This window comes from Panthera leo, chromosome E3 (assembly GCF_018350215.1).
Source record: "Panthera leo isolate Ple1 chromosome E3, P.leo_Ple1_pat1.1, whole genome shotgun sequence".
NCBI lineage: Eukaryota > Metazoa > Chordata > Mammalia > Carnivora > Felidae > Panthera > Panthera leo.
The window spans coordinates 28652394-28672785 of NC_056694.1; the positions used below are offsets into that span (position 1 = coordinate 28652394).

The 20392-nt window shown below is 45.6% G+C and overlaps 1 protein-coding gene across 8 annotated transcripts in view; it reads left to right on the forward strand.

Moving 5' to 3' along the window:
• Positions 1-20392, forward strand: part of MARF1 (meiosis regulator and mRNA stability factor 1) — a 39377-nt gene that overhangs the window by 11347 nt on the left and 7638 nt on the right. For 3 of the 8 annotated variants that reach the window (XM_042921170.1, XM_042921178.1, XM_042921171.1), the window contains exons 8-23: positions 183-611; positions 810-967; positions 1055-1213; positions 2240-2432; positions 3151-3329; positions 4980-5060; positions 7131-7367; positions 7496-7615; positions 8247-8422; positions 9961-10181; positions 10899-11041; positions 11220-11353; positions 13204-13406; positions 14533-14760; positions 17961-18191; positions 19908-20120. In XM_042921170.1, coding sequence (XP_042777104.1) covers positions 183-611; positions 810-967; positions 1055-1213; positions 2240-2432; positions 3151-3329; positions 4980-5060; positions 7131-7367; positions 7496-7615; positions 8247-8422; positions 9961-10181; positions 10899-11041; positions 11220-11353; positions 13204-13406; positions 14533-14760; positions 17961-18191; positions 19908-20120 — 3105 coding nt within the window. The remainder of the gene's footprint in view (positions 1-182; positions 612-809; positions 968-1054; positions 1214-2239; positions 2433-3150; positions 3330-4979; positions 5061-7130; positions 7368-7495; positions 7616-8246; positions 8423-9960; positions 10182-10898; positions 11042-11219; positions 11354-13203; positions 13407-14532; positions 14761-17960; positions 18192-19907; positions 20121-20392) is intronic. The other 5 variants (XM_042921172.1, XM_042921176.1, XM_042921174.1 and 2 more) reach the window with 5 other exon arrangements.

Consider the following 20392-nt stretch of genomic DNA (forward strand, 5'->3'; position numbering starts at 1 on the left):
TACATTTCCCTCCTTCTGGGTTTTTTTGGTTTAAGTAAGTTCACTGTCTTCCCTCAAGATCATTACCACCTCCCCTCCGAGGTTGTTAGCTTAAGTTTGGAGATCACTCCTTGTTCTTCTAATTTTGTAATTGAATGTGTGCCCTTGAGTTAACCCGTTGTAACCCTTTTCCTCTGTATCAGCAGTGCCACACTCTGCTCTATGTTTATAACCTACCAGCAAATAAAGATGGCAAGAGCATCACCAACAGGCTCAGGCGCCTGTCTGATAATTGTGGTGGGAAAGTGCTGAGTATCACAGGCTGCAGTGCAATTCTCCGCTTCATAAACCAAGATAGTGCAGAACGGGCTCAGAAGCGAATGGAAAACGAAGATGTCTTTGGTAATAGGATCATTGTGTCATTTACTCCAAAAAATAGAGAACTCTGTGAAACAAAGAGTTCCAATGCAATTGCTGATAAAGTGAAGTCTCCCAAAAAACTTAAGAATCCAAAATTGTGCCTCATCAAAGATACGAGTGAACAATCTTCCAGTGCCAAAGCCACGCCTGGAAAAGGGTCGCAGGCAAATTCTGGATCTGCTACAAAAAACACAAATGTTAAAAGTTTACAGGTAACTTTGATACCTCTTGCTTTCTGAAGTTTACGGTAGGTTCGGTTTCTTCTCCGTGTTTTACATGCCCCGCTTGCTTTCGGCATGTCCTTTTTCGTTTTCCATTTTTGACGATTCTCAGTTACGTGTTTTCTGTACAGGGTTTAACACATCTTGGTCGCTTCAGTTTTAAATTCCGCTGCGCTTGTCTCTTTTAAGGAGCTCTGCCGCATGGAGTCAAAGACTGGCGCTAGAAGCAGTGACTCCCAGCAAGGCCACCTGAGGCTGGTGGCGCCTCCCCACAGAAGCTTGAGCGCTGTAGCGCCCACACCCAAAAACTCGGGGACGGCAGAACCTGCTTACAAAACCAACCCGAAGTAGGTTACGTTACTCTTCCTCACGGCCTCTTGTCTAATGTGAAGGCAAGCACGTGACCTTTTCCCTTCATGTGTTCCCTCCATTAGGAAAGAGAACCCCTGTCCCCGGAGTGTCACCAGCTCTCCTGTAGAGAACAAAGAGAAAGAGGAGACTCCGTTCCAAGTGAGTTACCCATCTGCTTTCAGCAAGCTGATCACGTCACGGCAAGTCAGTCCCCTGCTCGCAGCACAGTCTTGGTCTTCTCGGTGAGTCCGCCTGCTTGATCGTGGGGTACTTGCGTGCAGTAGCAGGGATGATGACACGATGCTGGTTCAAAGGAACTCCAGCGACGCAAGTGCATGAATACAGAAGTAAGAGATGAGTCTTCCCCTCCTCGTCCTCCAGCCCCCCTTCCTCAGGCCATCTTAGCTTACGATGGGGGGCCGTGCTCCTCAACGTCTCTCCCCTCCACGTGGGAATCTGGGTAAGCAGAGATCACAGAAACTTAACTCGGACTCCCTGGCCATGATGGGAGGCACGTGTAGATGTCCTTACTGTTTCCTCCTCACTTTGTCGTGTTGGGGAAGCAGCCCCAACTACACGTGCCCTGGTTATTCTTATTCACAGGGTAATTGCAGGGAGCCATTTGAGAAGCAGGAGTGGGGGGCAGTCTGTAGACCACTGTACTTACCCAAGTAACGCTTACCTTATCTAAGCTCTCCAGACTCACACTGAGTACTTCTGGAAGCTTGGAGGACAGGAGCCATGAGGCCACGTTGCACCTTGTGAACTCCTTCACGCATTGTATTTGTTGCGCTGAGTTGCTGAAGGCTCGCTCCAGAAAGTGACTTTGGATCTGCAAAGTTAAAATTAAAAATTCACATAAAAGACTACAACACGTGAGCGACAGTAGCGTTTTCAGAGCCAGGGAGAAGTTAAATGACTTTTATTGGTATCGCAGGCTAATTCACCAAGAATCAATGCCCAGAGTAGAAAATGAATTCACCGGGTCTGCCTATAATTTCTGCCTCTAGTTTTAAATAATCCAATGAAAGAATATTTGGTATTAAATTGTGTACTGGTTGTTAATAACAGGTCAATAGGTAGTACTTTTGGAAATAGTTCTAAATCAGTGTACATTTAAGATAAAAATACATTTGAAAACCAAATATTCTGCTTGGTTGCATTATGGAAAGCTGTTTTTATATATAGCTTCAAACAGAGCCTAAGTGGTTTAAACTAAGTAAATAGAATAACAGTTTTTAAAAATACTCCACCATGTGTGTTTTAAGCAGGAGTATGTCTCCAAACCTTTTAAACAGAGCGTCCCCACTTGCTTTCAACATTGCAAATTCGAGCATTGGTGCTGACAGCCCAGACCCGTTTGCAAATGGTGCTGACATCCAGATCAGCAACATCGACTACAGATTATCCCGGAAGGAGCTGCAGCAGCTTATGCAGGAGGCATTTTCTAGGCACGGCAAGGTAACCTTCTCACCCCCTCTCGCCTTCCTTTTACCCTTTGCTAGCGCTTCAAGTCGGGAGAACGTAGTTCAACACACGTAACCGCAGCCAGGATAGACGTATCACTGAATGAGTTTGAACTCCTTCCTTTTTCCTGTGGTCTGCTCACGGTGATGCTGTACTTGTAGTTTTTAGGGCGTAACCCCGGAGAGCAGGAGACCTAGGGGAGAGGCACTCGTGGTCACGGGCACCGATTTAAGTGGCACTTTGGGGAATAAAACTCTGATGGATTTTACTTCACTCTGGCTGCTAAAATACAGAAGTAGGATTCTAAAGTAATGTTGGCTGTTTTTGTGAGTATCTTACTGTGTCTGATGGGGTTTTTAGGTGCCGTTTGCTAGAAGTGCACCTATTCCAGATGATTAAAATGGCTATGCCCCGGGTGTCTGCAGGGTCTGGAGAAGACCCCAAAGACTCCTCGCACATATTGGCTCCCGAGCCTGCATCGGAGAGCTGCACGTGCCAGAGCACGCAGGCAGGCCGGGCCGATTTCACATCTCTGAAGGTCACCCAGTCCTGGTTCACTTAGGTTTTGCTTGGCAGAAGCGTAGCATTCAGACACGTTCCCTCACAGAAGCACGGAAGTCCACAGGCGTGTTCCTTCATGATTCACCTTCAGGTTGAAGCTGACAGGGTTCGGGGTAGACCTAGCATTCCCTTTTCCTTTTTACTGCTGTAGGTGAAGAGTGTTGAGCTCAGCCCCCATACAGATTATCAGCTCAAGGCTGTTGTTCAGATGGAGAACTTACAAGAAGCAATCAGTGCGGTGAATAGCCTCCACAGATACAAAATTGGCAGCAAGAAGATCCTGGTCTCACTTGCCACAGGAGCTGCTAATAAATCACTCTCTTTACTGAGGTAAAAACAAACCATTTATTTCAGGAAATAACTTCTTGGCCCAGAAACAACTTTGGAAAAAATAAAATAGATTTCATCACATTCCCAACCCTCTTTGATGATTACACACGCAGCAATGTTTATTCTCACTTGTGACAGAACTTAGAAAATGAGCTAGAAGGTAGCAATAAGCTGGTTAGAATAATCCAACTCTTACTCAAGTCCACTACTCAAAGGTGAAGTACAGCTTAAACTTGGCAGGCGGTTAGGAGTAAAATAATACACCGCATATCCAGAACAGGTTCTAAAAATAGTAGCCCTCTACAGTAAATGTTTATAAGCCTGGAAAGTCTGAAATGTTCCCTTCAAATCTTAGGAGAAGGTGGGTTTGTCTGTAGAGGGTAGATCTACGAAGCCGCAAGCTCTCAACCTGCAGATATATCCTTGGCCTCAAATAGACACTCAGCTCTGTAAGTCTGCCTTCAACTCTGTCAATTGTAGGAATCTGGTGGTGCTTTCATTCTTAATGTGCTTTGATTCTTCTTCGGCTTTCCCTGTTTTGGGGACAACTAGTAAAACAGAACTCACTCCTAAAAATCTGTTTAAACTCTCAAAGATCTTTTTCCGTAACGTGTACTTCACCATTATTTTAAATTATGTTTTTTTCCCCTAGAATAAAAATAATAATGCTCATTGAAGAAACTTTGGAAAGGTCAGAAATACAAAAGAAGCTGGGGGGTGGGGGGTGGGGCGTGGTGGGAATCCATAATCCTGTGGCTCAAAGCCAGTCATGCAACAGTTTGCCTCTTTGTTTTCTTCTGATCGTTCTTGGCTGCCTTTTTTAAAACTATAGCTGGGATGATATTGTATCTGCTTGTGTATCCTCCGCTGTGGGAATTTTACGTCCGCGTCTCTAACACGTGACACACGACGTGGCAGGAGCCATTCAAGCTGTTCTGCCTTTTTTTTCTGTTAACAAGGTGTTTGTCTCATTTGAGGGGTCAGTGTCCTTCTGATACACAGGTGTGAAAAGTGCTCTGCTTGAGTCTGATAAAAATCCCAGTGTCTGGCTTTATATTCTTTAATCACCTTGTCCCTAAAGTCTTTTTTTTTTCAAGGTTTTCCAGAAAATAAATTTTGACATACCAGAAACTGGTAAATTTATGTTGTGTATACAGTTGACCCTTGAACAGCTCAGGGGTTGGGGGTGCCAACCCCCCCCCCCCATGCAGTCAAAAATCCCCATATAACTTCTGATTCCCCCAAATCTTAACTACTAATCGCGTACTGTACTGTTGACTGGAAGCCTTTACTGATAATGATAACATAAACAGTTGATTAACACCTAGGTTGTATGTGTTATATGCTACGTTCTTACAATAAAATAAGTTAGGAGAAAGAAAATGTTTCCAAAATCATAATGACGAGAACATACATTTATAGTACTGTACTGCATTTATCGAAAGAAATCCACACATAAGTGGACTCGTGAAGTTCAAACCCATGTTATTCAAGGGTCAACTGTACATTGTGTTAATCAGTTTTATGAACTCTGTTTTTGTTTTTATTTTTCCGCTCCCTATGAACTGTGTTTTTAAAATACCACTTGGAAATCCTCTGTTGATATCGAATGACATCTGTTTTCTAATTGAGTAAAATTTTGTTTTACAGTGCAGAAACAATGTCTATTCTTCAGGACGCTCCTGCCTGCTGTCTGCCTCTTTTTAAATTTACAGATATCTATGAAAAAAAGTAAGTTAGGTTTATTATTATTTTTTTCATTGATCTGGTCAGTACTGATTGGCAGCTTCCAGAATTCCTATATTAATTGGTGATTGGCATAAATCTCTTGAGGAAAAGCTGTTGAGGACTATTTCCAGCCTGGTGGAGGAAATGACGTAAAGACAATGGTATCCAGATTCACGTTTCTATTTTAACATACATTTTAAAAACGTCTTTCATTTTTAATAAATTTAGACCTCAGTCCCTAAAGCTGTATGTTTTTCCCATTGACTGATTCGTCTTGTTCATCACTGAATGAACATTTTCCAGCACCTTCTAGGCTGTAAGCTCTAGGACAACAAGGACTGGATCTGACTTATGACCATCTCTTCAGGACCCAGGGCTTAGTAGATGCTCAGGAAGTATGGGTGGTATGGAAGTCTAGGGGCACCCGGCTGGCTCAGTTGGAGCGTGTGACTCTTGATCTCAGGGTTGTGAGTTCAAGCCCCACGTTGGGTGTAGGGATCACTTTTAAAAACAACATCTTTTTTTAAAATTTATGTATTTAAATTGAAGTTCGTGAACATACAGTGTAGTCTTGGTTTTAGGAGCATAATCCAGTGATCTAGCACTTACATAGAACACCCGGTGCTCATCCCAGCAAGTGCCCTCCTTAATGCCCATCACCCATTTAGCCCATCCTCCCCAAAATAAAATCTTTAAAAAGTCTGAGCCTCTGTGGAGAGTGCAGAGCTGGGAAGACACGATCCTTGTCCTTGAGCTTATGTCTGGAAGGGAAGAGGAAATACTCGTAAATCATCACATAGAACAAAGAAAACTATCCCCAAGTGAATGAGGAGGAGAAAATGCTAAAAGGATGGAAAAAACAAAGAGCTGGACTGTTACTCTGAAGCCCCGGAGCCCTGAGTAGTGGTGGAACTACGGGCCATGTGGTGGCAGTGCAAGCTGAGATGGAATGAACAGGGCACAGAAGGACACAAAGAAGGGACAGTGCTGTCCCAGTCCTGGGTCCAAGCAGATGCTGTTGGAACACCGAAGTTTCAGTTGTCAGTGAAATAGGACATTGTGACTAGTTTTATGTAGCAGGCAAGGTGGAGAGGAGAGGCGGTTTGATTCTGAGTTGTTTTGTCCTGGCTGACTGAGAGGATGCTAGTATGGTTAAACCGGAAATAGAAAATAAAGAAAGCCTGTCCAGAAGGTGCAGTGAGGTTTTGACCTTGGTTTGGACATTGGAGATAATGAAGATGTGACCGTTACTTTCCTAAAGGGGATCAGGAGAGGCAGGGGAGCAGGGAGGGAGTGAGGGGAAGCCAAGAGAAGGGCAGAACTGGATGGAATACCACCTGGGACGGAAAGCAGGAGAGAACCAGGAGGTGAGGGTGTTACCAGGACATGCGGGGATGGCTGGCGTCATTGAGGGAGCTGAGAATGTGGCATGGGGTTTTGGGGGGAGGGGAGGAGGAAGCTGCTGGTGACTTGAGAGCCATCCCTCCCGAGTCCTGTGGATAAAATCCTGGAGGGAAAAGGATATGAACTCAAATCTGTCTGCCTTCCAAGCCTGGGCCTTTAAGCTCCCAAGTATGAAAGGTACACACACGGTGGGGGGATGATTGAGGAGTCCAGTCTCAGGAAGTGTGGGTCTCAAGGTTCAGGAATAGGTGAGGTGAGGGAGTAGCTGGAAAGGAGCCTACCTCTTCTGAGGTAGCAGAGCAGAGATGGGGAGGGGTGGTACAGAGGGATTTCCAGCTTGGGGAGTGGAGTCAAAAGAGGTCATGTCAGATAGCTTTCCATCTGAGACAGTGAGGTGAGGTCATATGCAGCAACTGCAGGGGTTCGAGGGTTAGGTAGCAAATGACATAATGACTGATGGGCAGTCAGCCAGAGGTGACTCAAAGGAAGTGCCAAGTGTTACTGGCTTGGGAGTGAAAGAATTTAGAGTAGAATTAATCCCATCTTGCTTTTGAAGAGGTGGAGGAACCGTTCTTAGCAATAGCCCTTTACTTAATCAGTACAGGCATTTCTGTGTAATCAGAGAAGAACATTCCAAGTCAACTTCTGTCCCCTTATCCCTGCTTTTAGATTTGGACACAAGTTGAACGTGTCGGATTTATATAAGCTAACAGACACGGTGGCAATCCGCGAACAAGGAAACGGAAGACTGGTGTGTCTGTTGCCCAGCAGTCAGGCCCGGCAGAGCCCCTTGGGGTCTTCGCAGTCACATGACGGCTCCTCGACAAATTGCAGCCCAATTATATTTGAAGAGTTAGAATATCACGAGCCTGTCTGCAGACAGCATTGCCCCGATAAGGACTTCAGGTAGAACCTCGTTTCCTTCTAGAAATAATCCTTGTGTATAAGGTCCTTGAATGTCTGTTACAGTTACCTTGAAGACCTTTTAGACCACTGAGAAACGTCAGCTAACTGTTTTGTTCTCTTTTCTGTAGTGAACACGAATTTGATCCAGACTCCTATAAGATTCCTTTTGTGATCCTCTCTTTGAAGACATTTGCGCCCCAGGTTCATAGTCTTCTGCAGACACATGAGGGCACCGTGCCTTTATTAAGGTGAACATGTCAAAGCCATTAAGATATGAGGCCTTAGTTCTCCTCTTTTTAGAAAGTCTGCCCTCTGCCCACACCTCTTCCCAAGCAAGTATTATAGAATGCTTCATCCTAACATTTTTAGCACCTTGCAATCAAAGTAGATCTGAAATAGGATCCATTCACTCAATACTTGAACAAGAAAATTTGTGCAGACTTTTAGAAACATAAGCAATGAATAGGAAAGCTTGTTCTCCACAAAGACGAGATTATTGTAAGTGCTGTACTACAAGTGCACACACGTGCTAGAGGAGGGTACACAGCCTTCAGCCCCGGGCTGCAAAATTTGAGAGAGAAAAGCCACTAATGCGTTGAAGCAGGTAAATCACTGACTGAGCGCCCAGTTGCCTTATTTTTAACACCCTCTGCTGGGAAAATTATCTAGGAATTTCTGGTCTCATCAGACTGCATCAAAGAGGTCAGTGCCACAGTGATTGTCTCCCCTGCCTCGGATCTTAATTCTAATGTTCAAACCCAGATCCTGGGGATTTAAACAGAAATTACTTATTTGTGGATATATTAAAATAGAGATTTCTGTTTAGCAGGTGCTTTGCTTTTCCATTATTGTAATTACCCTTCTTTTTCCTCACGACAGCTTTCCAGATTGTTATGCTGCAGAGTTCGGTGAACTAGAAATAGTGCAGGAAAATCAAGGGGGTGTTCCCTTAGAACACCTCATCACCTGTGTTCCAGGTGTAAACATCGCCACTGCACAGAATGGCGTCAAAGTGGTCAAATGGATTCACAACAAGCCCCCACCTCCAAACACAGGTAGGAGGCAGGTATTGTATGTTTCTGAGCCACCACCTGCTAGGAGAGGAGGCTGTTGGCTTTTATCTTCCACAGCAGCCCTGTTTGCCAAGCACAAAGCACTGTGGATGTCTCCTTTGATCCTTTTTTTTTTTAATGTTTGTTTATTTTGAGGGAGAGAGAGGCGCATGCCCATGCACTCGAGTGAGGGAGGGGCAGAGCTAGAGGGAGAGAGAATCCCAAGCAGGCTCCATGCTGTCAGCTCAGAGCCTGATGAGCCCAAGAACCGTGAGATGGTGAGCTGAGCCCAAATCAAAGAGTCGGATGCTTACCCAACAGCCACCCAGGCGGCCCTCCTTTGATCTTTTAAAAACTACTCTCTAAAGTGCTGAAGGTTTGGCAGAACAAGACTTTAAAGACTTTTGGGGAGTACCAGCATAAGCTATATAAAAAATGTAAAATCCATGTTTCACAATGACGAATCTCTTTAGCCCTACCTAATTTTGTGAGACTTTTTGGCTTGTCAGTTGGCTAGCCTTTTAAAAATAGTTTCAAGTAGTTGAAGGAAATCTCTCTAAATGCAGATTTACCTGTGAAATTCATTGTGGTCAACATTTCTGACTTTGATAAATCTGAAAACAGATTTAGCTGTTAGTATAAAAGACCAGGAAATGTGAACCTAGATTTGGGTGGGTTGCTGAGTTCTGGGCATCCCTGAGTCGCAGGTGTCTAATCCCACGACCTGTGAACAGCACTGCAAATCGTTGCCGCTATAGGCACATTTCCTTCTCTTTGACCCTAAATACTTCCTCCCTTTCTCTCCCCCTATAGGAAGAAGGGTGAGGATAACCAGGGAAGGAGAAAGACTGGTAGCAACGCTGCTTGCCACCTTCTCCTGCCTTTCCCCTCAGCCCTGGCCCATGCAGGCTCCCGGGCCTGTGCTGTTTCTCCTTCCTCCTGTGTCGTTAGCCTGCCAGTGTCTTAGAAAGGTTTTTGTCTGCTTATACTTTTATAATGAAAACTTTTTCTCAATTACATGGGCGTTCAAGAAAAATTTCTTTCTTACTCTTATATCAGCTAGTTTTACATTGCTGCTTTCCATGATTTTCTGGGTAATGTTTTCAGCTTCCACATGGGTTAGCTTGGCTCTTCTGGGCTACCTGCTTGCTGACCATCTATAACTTTGTTTCTGTGGGAAAGTATGCTCCGCAGGACCAAGATGCAAATGAGTCGTTGAAATACAACGAGTTTGTAAGGTGGAAACTTGCTGTGGAATTTCACTTCTGCTTTAAGTTAACACTATGCTGAACTATGCTTTGACTACTGGACTTCGAGAAATAGTGGGAAAACATCTGCCAGCCCATAAAGAAGTTGGGCTGGCCCATTGATTATTATATAGAACCTGAATATAGATGCTGAGAAGTAAAGAGGCCCTTTGGTCTCATCTGCATCGTCATGGGTGAGCTCAGGCGAGCGAGTGCAAGGTTAGTTACCTTTGTTTCAGAGGTAAGATCCCACTTTATATCTTAGGAATGCTCTCTTTTTCTCCCCCTGTCTAGATCCTTGGCTTCTGCGTTCTAAAAGTCCTGTGGGTAACCCCCAGCTGATCCAGTTTAGCAGGGAAGTGATTGACCTGCTAAAGAGCCAGCCGTCCTGTGTCATCCCAATTAGTAATTTCATCCCGTCCTACCACCATCATTTTGCAAAGCAGTGCCGGGTATCAGACTATGGATATTCCAAGCTGATAGAATTACTGGAAGCTGTGCCTCATGTGTTGCAGGTAAGGAAAGTTCAGGAATTATTATCATTTTAAAGACGAGAATGTTCCTCTGTGGTTTTGGCTACCTCAGCCGAAGAAATGGGTTAGCTGGTAACCTCATCCAAGATGGCTTCTTGGTTTTTGCAGAAAGCTGTGAGTTTCAACTTAAAGAATGAACTCCTTAGAGCACTGTCAAGTGTTTTTCTTCTAATCTGTGTAGACTGACCTCCCTTCTCCTAACCCAGAGCTCTCCAGGGTTGTTCACTCTTACAGAGGAGCTGCCGAGAACACGGGCTTACCTCTCTTAAATGAGTGAAAGACGAGCTCCTGGGCTGGAGCCTCATGTTGGTTCCTAAGGAATCTTTCTTTACCTGTTAACCTAGACTGTTATATAGCTTCCCACCTGTAAAACAGCTTCCCACTTGTAAAATGGCTTGGAATACCTTAGCTGTCTTTTGTAGACAAAATTAGTTGCTTTTTGTGTCTGTATTCACAACTATTTGAGGAGGGGTATGAAGGGCAAACAAAAAGGGGGTGGGGGGTCCCAGGCACTTGAGCAGATGTTCATTTTGAACATCTACATTCTGTTGATCTACATGTGTTTGAAAATGCAGATGTCACACATAAAGGGGCTTATTGTCTGAGAGCGGTAACAGGAGAGAGAAAATGCCATCAACCAGAAAGTCCGTATGTGCCAAGGTCTTACGAGTATAAATAATCAAAGTGTTTGATTTACAGATCCTCGGAATGGGCTCCAAAAGGTTGTTGACCCTTACCCACAGGGCCCAGGTGAAGCGCTTTACTCAGGATTTACTAAAACTTCTCAAATCCCAAGCCAGCAAACAGGTCATTGTGAGGGAGTTCTCACAGGCTTACCATTGGTGAGTTGATGAGAAGGGGGGGAAAAATGAAAGCAAATATTTTAAGACACTTTTTCTTCCCACAAATCTAAAATAATTGCCTAACGTTTTCTATTTAACATTCTTCTGGAAAACTTACAAGGTTTATTTAGCAAGTGATATGTCTCATTCTTTACCCATTTCCATGGTTAAATTCTAGGTGTTTCTCAAAAGACTGGGATGTCACTGAATATGGTGTTTGTGAATTGATTGATATCGTATCAGAGATTCCAGACACAACCATCTGCCTGTCCCAACAAGATAGTGAAATGGTGATTTGTATCCCCAAAAGAGGTATGTTGACCTTAATGTGCTGGAAGACAGTTGCATATCTCAGTGGTTATCTTAACATGGTCTCACATATCCTTTTCCCTGCCCCCGTGGTTCCTGCAGGTTCCATGGAAGGAGCGGTGTGAAAACTACTATGTGCTGTGCAGTGGATCCTAGGTTCTTCAGAGCAGGGAAGCCACTCACCAATAAGAAAAGCTGGTTTTTTAGAATTTAGAATTTAGAATTTTCCCTCTAGGGGGAAGAGGGGCACAACCAGCACTTTGCCAAAATGCCTTCTTCAGCCTGTCTATGGCTGTTGACACCATAATTATCCATCCGAGAGTCGGTTACCATGGCTCTTGCTTGACTCTTATCTTTAACTGAGCTACCTTACCGTGCACTCTGGAGAAGGAAAGAAGGCTCAAGCAAATGTTTTGCTTTATCTTTCATATTTTGGCCACTCTGGTTGAGGTCTGGGAGCTAGGGTAGGTGACATTACATCTATCTACTGTCCTCTTCTCCCACTGTTAGTAATCGGTGATTCTTAACCTGTGTTCCTGCAGAACACTGATATTCATGAAATTATGGCACTCCAGAGCTTTTGGAGTGAGTAATGTCAGTCTTCTGATTCTCATTTAAAAATCAATAGAGGGGCACCGGGCTGGCTCATTTGGAAGAGCATGTGACTCTTCATCTGGGGTTATGAGTTCAAGTGCCACATTGGGTGTAGAGGTTACTTAAAAATTTTTTTTTAAATCTTTTTATTTTTTATTTTTTTAGAGCTTGTGAGCAGGGCAGAGGGGCTGGGTGGAGGGGGGAGAGAGAGAGAGAGAGAGAGAGAGAGAGAGAGAGAGAGAAAGAAAGAAAGAAAGAAAGAAAGAAAGAAAGAAAAGAAAAGAAAAGAAAGAAAGAAAGAAAGAAAGAAAGAAAGAAAGAAAGAAAGAAAGAGACTCTTAAGCACGTTCTGTGCTTAGTGTGGAGGTTCAGATCCCACAACCCTGGGAACCTGAGCTGAAATCAGGAGTCGGGTGCTCAACTGACTGAGCCACCCAGGTACCCCTAAAAAAAAAACTTTTAAAAAATTTCTTTTTGTTTTTTAAACGTTTATTTATTTTTGAGAGAAAGAGACACAAGCAGAGGACAAGCAGAGGAGGGGCAGGGAGAGAGGGAGACAGAATCCGTGAAGCAGACTCCAGGCTCTGAGTTGTCAGCACAGAGCCCAACACAGAACTCGACCTCACAAACTGTGGGATCATAACCTGAGCTGAAGTTGGGCGATTAATTGAGCCACCCAAGCGCCCTAAAAAATTTCAAAAAAAATTACATACATAAAAATTAATTGAAATAAAAAGTGAAATGTAAGCTTTTATTGCCCTGTGTTTTTGTTAAACTTTTGTTGCCTGATACTCTTTCTGCTAACAATTTTAACTGAAGGTCAGAAGAATAAACAGAAAGCATGTGGCTATTCAGAAGTGCGAGTTTAAAGAAATAATTTCTAGGTTATTTTTACAAGTACAGAGACCTGTCATGTACGTGCTCGTACGTGTCAGGCTCCTATATATGGGATAGGGGTGGGGGACAGGGAGCTAGAAAAAGTATGTCCAGCTTGCAAGGTGAAATTACATGGGTATGTATGTATATTTCACTGTGTACCATAATAGTTTCCTGGCCTCCTGGTATTGTGTCCTTGAATGAGTTTGAAAACCATTCTGCACAGAGAGCCTATGAATGTGTTTGTCTTCGGCTGTGTGCATTTGGAAGGCAAAGATGATCCCTCTTGTAATCTGTACGTAGGACTAACTATACCACTAATGTTCAACACAAATCAATGGAAGACTGTGATGACCGATCAGTTTTCTTTTTTTTTTTTAAAGAGCGTACCCAGGATGAAATAGAAAGGACAAAGCAGTTCTCCAAGGATGTTGTTGATTTGCTGCGGCACCAACCCCATTTCCGGATGCCCTTTAACAAATTTATCCCCTCCTACCATCACCACTTTGGCCGGCAGTGTAAACTTGCATACTATGGGTTTACTAAACTACTTGAACTTTTTGAAGCCATACCTGATATTTTACAAGTGAGTAGAGATTCCAATGATATTTTTCTAAACAATATATGGGAGAATTTTTTTTTTTCTCTCAGGCCTCTTTTCCTGGGAAGTAAGTAGTTAGGAAATAGGAAAACTTGACATATTTTGATCAGAGAAGCTATGTTTTTGGCTCATTAGTATTTTAAGGTAAGTGTGGGTTTTTTTTTCCCCTTCAATGAAGAAAGGAACCATCTTCAAATTTATTTTAGAGCAATTATTGTCAAAAGATGAAATAGTTTGATTCTTTTTAATAGTTTGATTTCTTGAATGTTTTTCCATTAGTGCCGTATTTTTCAAATCTCTTAGGTTGGTGCTGGGGATGAGTATGTGAGGTGATATGAATGCTTAGCTGTTAAGCCATTGCTAAGTTAAACCAGATTTTTGTTGTTAATTTTATTAGCATTTGTGTTTTTTAAAATTTATTTATTTATCTTTGAGAGAGAGCGATACCAGAGTGCGAGCAGGGGAAGGGCAGAGAGAGAGGAAGGGACAGAATCTGAAGCAGGCTCCAGGCTCTGAGCTGTCAGCATAGAGCCCGATGCAGGGCTCAAACTCACAAACCAAGAGATTATGACCTGAGCTGAAGTCAGACGCTTAACCGACTGAGCCACCCAGGCACCTAAAGTGCTTTTAAAATTCTTCTTGGGGCGCCTGGGTGGCTCATTCGGTTAAGCGTCTGACTTCAGCTCAGGTCATGATCTCACAGTCTGAGTTTGAGGCCTACATCAGGTTCTGTGCTGACAGCTTAGAGCCTGGAGACTGCGCCGGTTTCTGTTCTCCCTCTCTGCCTACCCCTCCCCTGCTCATGCTCTGTCTCTCTTGCTCTCAAAAATAAACAAACATAAAAAATTTTTTTTAAAAATTCCTCTTGTGGTAAAATACACATTACTTTGTTAACCCTTTTTAAGTGTGCAGTTAAGTGGTGGTAAATGTATCACATGCTGTGCCACCAATTTCCAGAACTTTTTCATCTTGCAGAACTGAAGCTCTATATCCATTAAAGAACACCAAAGTGCTTTTCAGTTACTAACCGAATACATTTCCATGCCACTTAATTCTATGAACAGTCATAACTTGTTCAATCTCGCCTTCTTCCTGCTGTGTGTTTTCCAAGGTATTGGAATGTGGAGAAGAAAAAATCCTCACTTTGACAGAGGTAGAACGATTCAAAGCTCTTGCTGCCCAGTTTGTCAAACTCCTTCGGTCCCAAAAAGATAACTGCCTTATGATGACGGATCTGCTTACGGAATACGCTAAAACTTTTGGTTACACGTTTCGTCTCCAAGACTACGATGTCAGTTCAGTTTCAGCTTTAACACAGAAGCTCTGCCATGTTGTGAAGGTTAGCAGATTTTTATTTTCACGACAATGTGGCGTCATCTTCGCTGGGGTGTTTTCCTGTGCTTTAGCGTTTCTTTGTTCACACCTTGCAGCAGTTTCTGTTTCACAGTAAGTGCTTTGTTTGCTATTAATACCTTATTAGGTAATAGGAGATGACCCTAATAGGGGCTCTGGTTTGGCAGCTAAGATTTTTGGTCTTGCTTCTGTGTGTTTATTCAGGGCCTTGTCAAAGGAATGACTCTGAACTGATGAAGTGTCTTTTATTTGAGGATGTTTTTTCCTCAGGTATATTCTTCTAAATGGATCATCGTTTCTGAAGTTTTGGGGAGGCTGTAATCCCAGATCTCTTTCCCCACAGATTCTGACTCACTGGAGTAGATTTAGGAGCAGGCTAGGCTCACAACAGCCCTTGTTGCTGGTAACACGGGATTGGAGAGGGTAACTTCCTCTTCCTTCCTGCCCTGGACTAAACTGACCCTCCCTGTCCTAGACTGAGCAGCTGGGTGGTTTCAGGCTGCCTCCAGCCTGGGGCGAAGAAAACTCACTAAGAGGAGGCAGAGTGGAAGTGCCACCAAGGGGGGCAGCCCTGGCTACAGACCTGGAAGGGATGCATTCACGTCCTGTCCAGTTGAGGGGAGAACCTTCACAGGACCCAGAGTAGGGAGGACGCTAGGAGTGTGGCACTCCCAATCCAAGGAGGAGAAACGGCCAGCACTGTCACCTGCTGGGACGAGTGAGGCAGGGACTAATGTGACCTTCGGGCCTGGCTACATGGAGGAACTTGGTGTTGCTGGCCGGGCGGGGTCGCCACCAGTGAGTGGGGACCAGAGGCACACTGAGCAGGTCGAGGCATGAGGAGGAGTAGGAGGCAAGAAAATGGTGACAGGTAATACAGCCTTTCGGCTTGTCTCCTTGTGAAGGAGCAGCGGGAGTGCACAGTGGCGCCAAGGCCACGGGACCGAGTGAGCCCATGAGCTTTCTGTGGCTGCTTTGCTCCCAGGTGGAGAGACCCGAGCATGGTTGAGAGCCGCCAGGAAGGATGTGCTCGAGGGAGAGAAGAGAAATACACAGACAAGAGGTGGTGGGGTGGGGTTTCCGAGGAGGCAGGCATGGGAATCGGCGTTCAGCAGACGGCAGGGCACAGCCCTGATATTAGTGCTTTGACCAGAGGGAGGGAGTAGCAGGCGGATGTAGACACAGGGAAGTTTGCTGTTCTCTCTGGAAAGAGGAGGGGGGTACCCACCACGAGCTATTTTTCTGTGAAGTGAAGGTGAGAGCAACTGCATAGAGAGAGGACGAAAGACACAGGATTCGAGATTGAGGCCGCTCATGGTACGGTGCGGTGTGGGGAGCCCGCCAGGACATGAGGCAGGGGCGCAGGGAGTAGGGGAGCCCCGCAGGAGGGATGCGGTGCCCATAGCGCTACCCTGGGTTTGCTGCCGGCTCGGAAAGCAGACCGTCGGGCTCGAGGTGGGAGTTTGCCAAATGGTGCAAAGAAAAGGCACCAAAGGGGCAAAGTTGTTTACAGAGCATGACAAGAGTGGTAATGAATTCATGGCCTATCAGCGCCAAGGTGGACATGAGAGGAAAGTGAAGAAGGCAGAGGGTTTTAATTGGGAGGAGGTGCGAGTCCGTGCAGGTGAAGCTGGAGAAGGGGAGGAAGAGCCGATCATTCGAACCTCTTTTCTGTCTCCCACCCCAGCATCTGCCGCAGGCCTCCTTTGGCACGCAGGGTGCACGGGAGGTTTGCATGAGCTACCTCGGCAGCGGGCGGTAGATGGCGAGATCCCACGTGCGACCTGGGAATGGGTGTCCACGGTGGAAGTCAGTGGAAGGGGATATCCCCGGAGATGAGGAAGTTGAGGAACTGAAAGGCCACAGGACGGGAGGGGCCCCCTGGATACTCAGTCACCCAGCATAAAGGCATGGAGTGCTTCAGTGGGTAGCAGGACTCAGCCATGACCAGAGACTCTGATAAGCAAGGGCGAGTGAGTGGGAAGTTTGGGCGTAAGCAGTCAAGATGGGGGAGGATTGGAGAGGCTCCGGTGTGCTGCCCTGGCTGCTGCTGCATCTCCGGGAAGCTTCTGGGGAATGCTGAGAAGCGGACCCCTCCACCCCGCCCCCCCCCCCCGAGATTCTGATGCAATTAGGCCCAGTGTGCTCTGAGCATTGGCATCTTTTATAAGCTCCCTAGAGGATTCGTTGCGTAGCATGGGTTCAGAATCAAGAGATGTATCTAAGTAGCCTCGAAAGAACAGGTTTTTATTTTTACTCCTTGAAAGGCTGCAATAGTAGCAGTGGTCTAGGCATTGAACAAGATGACTCAGACTCCCCTAGACCTGACTCTGTTGATAGGGGAAATCTGTCGCCATGGTAACTGGTGTGGGGGTCTGCCCTCCATCCTCCTGCCTGGGCTCTGGGTGAGCGTCCGAACCAGGGTCACAGTGGGATGGTGACAGTTCCTCAGGTGCTGCTCTGCCTGTGAGAGCCCAAAGCACGCAAGCCTGTGGTGACCCAGCCCACGCTGAGGCACTGAGACCTGTGGTGTTGGCTGGAAAACCAGAGGGGAAAACACGTAACAGTAAACCTTGGCTTGCGTGCCAACACCTCAGCGGTGCACGTGCCTGTGGGTCTCAGTTACCAAACATCTGTTTCTTCACGTGTTCTTTGGTCCCCGAATGATAACCTCTGTCTTTTTCAGGAGCTTCCCCTTCCAGCGTGCTTCATCACTCAGACCTGTTATCTCCTTGAGAACCAGAAAGAATCGAGGGGTAGACATGTAGTCAGGAAAATACCCACTTACTGGCTAGTGATGATGGACTAGAAGAAAATGTGGGTGTCCTTAAGTGGGCCTTCCATCCGTGCCCCAGTCTAGCTCCTGGGACACAGTCCAAACCCCTCCCTTGCCTCCTCCCTGAGCGCAGCAACCTTCAGTTCAGGGGCTTGGGGAGTGGAAGGAGTGCCCTGAAAGAGGGCTGGTGTTGATGGAAGTTTCTGATTGTGGACCAGCAGAAAGGGAGAGAACAGCTCCTGCCCCGGTGTCCCCTGAAATGTTGGTCTGGTGTCCCATAGCAGCTGGAAAAGAAGAAGTTAGAAAATCTCCCTCTGTTGGTCTCACTAGCCCAAGGACAGTAGCTGAGTGGGTGTGGCATGGCACCCCTCTCTCTAGCTGGGAAAACACGTGGACTCTTGTCCTCCCAGGTTGCTGACATGGCGTCAGGCAAACAGATTCAGCTGATCAACCGCAAGTCCCTGCGTGCTCTCACTGCCCAGCTGCTGGTGTTGCTGATGTCTTGGGAAGGAGCCGCCCACCTGTCTGTCGATGAGCTCAAGAGGCGTTATGAAACTACCCACAGTGCTCCCCTCAACCCCTGTGAATATGGATTCATGACCTTGACCGAACTTCTGAAGAGTCTGCCCTACTTAGTGGAGGTATGAATATTGACAGTTCTGTGGAGCCGTCTTATGAGAACCGCTGAACCATGTGTTTCTGGATCACTTGATGGTCTGGCTTAGAGGATGTAGAGCTGGAAGGGACCAGTCGGTCATTTCGTAGTTGAACAAACTGAGGCGTAGCAGGGGTGTGGTTTGGACACACAGGGGTTTGGGCACCTTGCCCAAACGAGTAGCAAGCTAAGAGGGAAGCCTGGGCCTCCCGAGTCTCAGGCTGGGGTGCTTTGTTATATACTGGCTGCAGTTTGCTACTGTTAGGGATGTCTGAATTAGATGGATTTTGTGGGGGCTCCGGGCGACTCATCATTCAGGCACAGGTCAGAAAGGAAGGCTGGTCACCCAGGTTGCCTTTTAAGAATAGCACTTAAGGTTAGAAAAATCATAAGACAATACTACAGAAATAGATAAAGCCCCCTCCACCCCACAAAATTATCAAAATTGACCCTAGATGTTAAAAATTCGACCAGTTACCACCAAAGGGGCTATAAGATTGTTGAAATTTATGCCAGGACCAGATAGGTTCACAGTTGGATTTTTAACTGACTTTTAAAGCATAATTCCAACTTCCTAAAAACGATTCTAGGCCGTGTTGAAAGCACATAACTCACCACTTCATTTTATGAAGCCGAAGAAACTTTAATACCAAAACCTAAGAGTCCCCCAAAAAACAATGGTTCTAAATAGGATATTAACCAGTAAAATCCAGCAACATAGGAAGAGAGTGGTATACCGTTGTTACCAAATAACCGTGTGATTGATAACTAAATAATTAAAAGATACTGACAAAAAGTCTCTCCTTGGCCAAACTTAGGCCAGGCTCCTGGGAGCCGCCTTATAGACTAGACAATGACCTTGGATGTCTTAGTAATTTTCCATCCACCAACACCCCCTCCCTCCTTGCCTATAAATCACCACTTTTCTCTCTTGTATTCAAAATCGAGCCCAATTCTATACTGTGGTTCTTTCTTTTCCTTTGTTGTGGTAGTTCTTAAATAAAAGGTATTTTTCCTACTTTAACTACTGTGCAGTTCTGGTTTGTTCTCCAGTACCAAATCCAACATTTTCTAGAGTCTCTCGGTTCTCTGTTACATGAACACTGGTTCTAGGAGGTGTAAATAGATGATCCAATACAAGAGGCTTTCTGTGGCCAGTGAGGGTTGGGAAATATCCCTTCCCTTAGAGATTTTCAGTGTAGAGATTTTCAGTGTACGTTAAGACTCTGGAAAGTTTTCAGGTAAAGGAATTTGTTTACTCGAGGACAGAAAAGCTTTGGGGTTTCTTCCCTTAATGCCCCGCAAGAATACCACTGTCGTCATCCTGCAGCACAGTGTTCCTTGGAAGGCCACTTTGGGAGTGCGAGTTCCCTGGGCTCAGTCCCTGCTGTCTGATGCAGTTCCCTTCCCTCCTCACTGCCTCCTTGTTTGAGACCCCAGGTTGGCTAGTTTGCTTCCTTTCTGACACACAGTTCCCTCAGACGTCTGCCGGCTTAGAGGCACAGATAGAACCGAGGTTTGCTCAAGGCGCTGCTTTCTCTCTGAGGAGATCCTTGGATGAACCCGTCCTCCTCCTCCCTGGCTTGTTGTCCCTTTTCAAGTTGACTTGGTGCCTTTTCATTCTCAGCTGGAGGCCCGGACCCCTGGGGGGCAAGGCCAATACTCTGGGAGTTTCTAATGCCGTCTTTTTCTCTTGAGCCAGGTTTTTACTAATGACAAGACAGAGGAGTGTGTGAAGCTCACAAGCCTGTATTTGTTTGCCAAGAACGTGCGGTCTCTACTCCATACTTACCACTACCAGCAGCTTTTTCTCCATGAGTTTTCCATGGCCTATACCAAGTATGTCGGAGAAACACTGCAACCCAAGACCTACGGCTACAGTAGTGTGGAGGAGCTCTTGGGAGCAATCCCTCAGGTGCGTGTCTGCCGAGCTTCTTGGAGAGCGACTTCCGGGACAGCCCCAGGCCCATCTCCTGCACAGAAGGTGGAAATGCTGCCGGGTCGATGACATGGCGGGCATTTTGAAAAACATACCATTGGCATAAAATGAATGACTTCAGCATTTCTCCTTCATTCCGCGAGCCTGTATTAAGTTTCTGTCTGCCAGGTGATAAGGTGATGGAGTGAGGTCAGAGCACCTGAGCAGGTGATGAGGCAGTGCGGTCGGCGCAGCCATTTTTGGGTGCA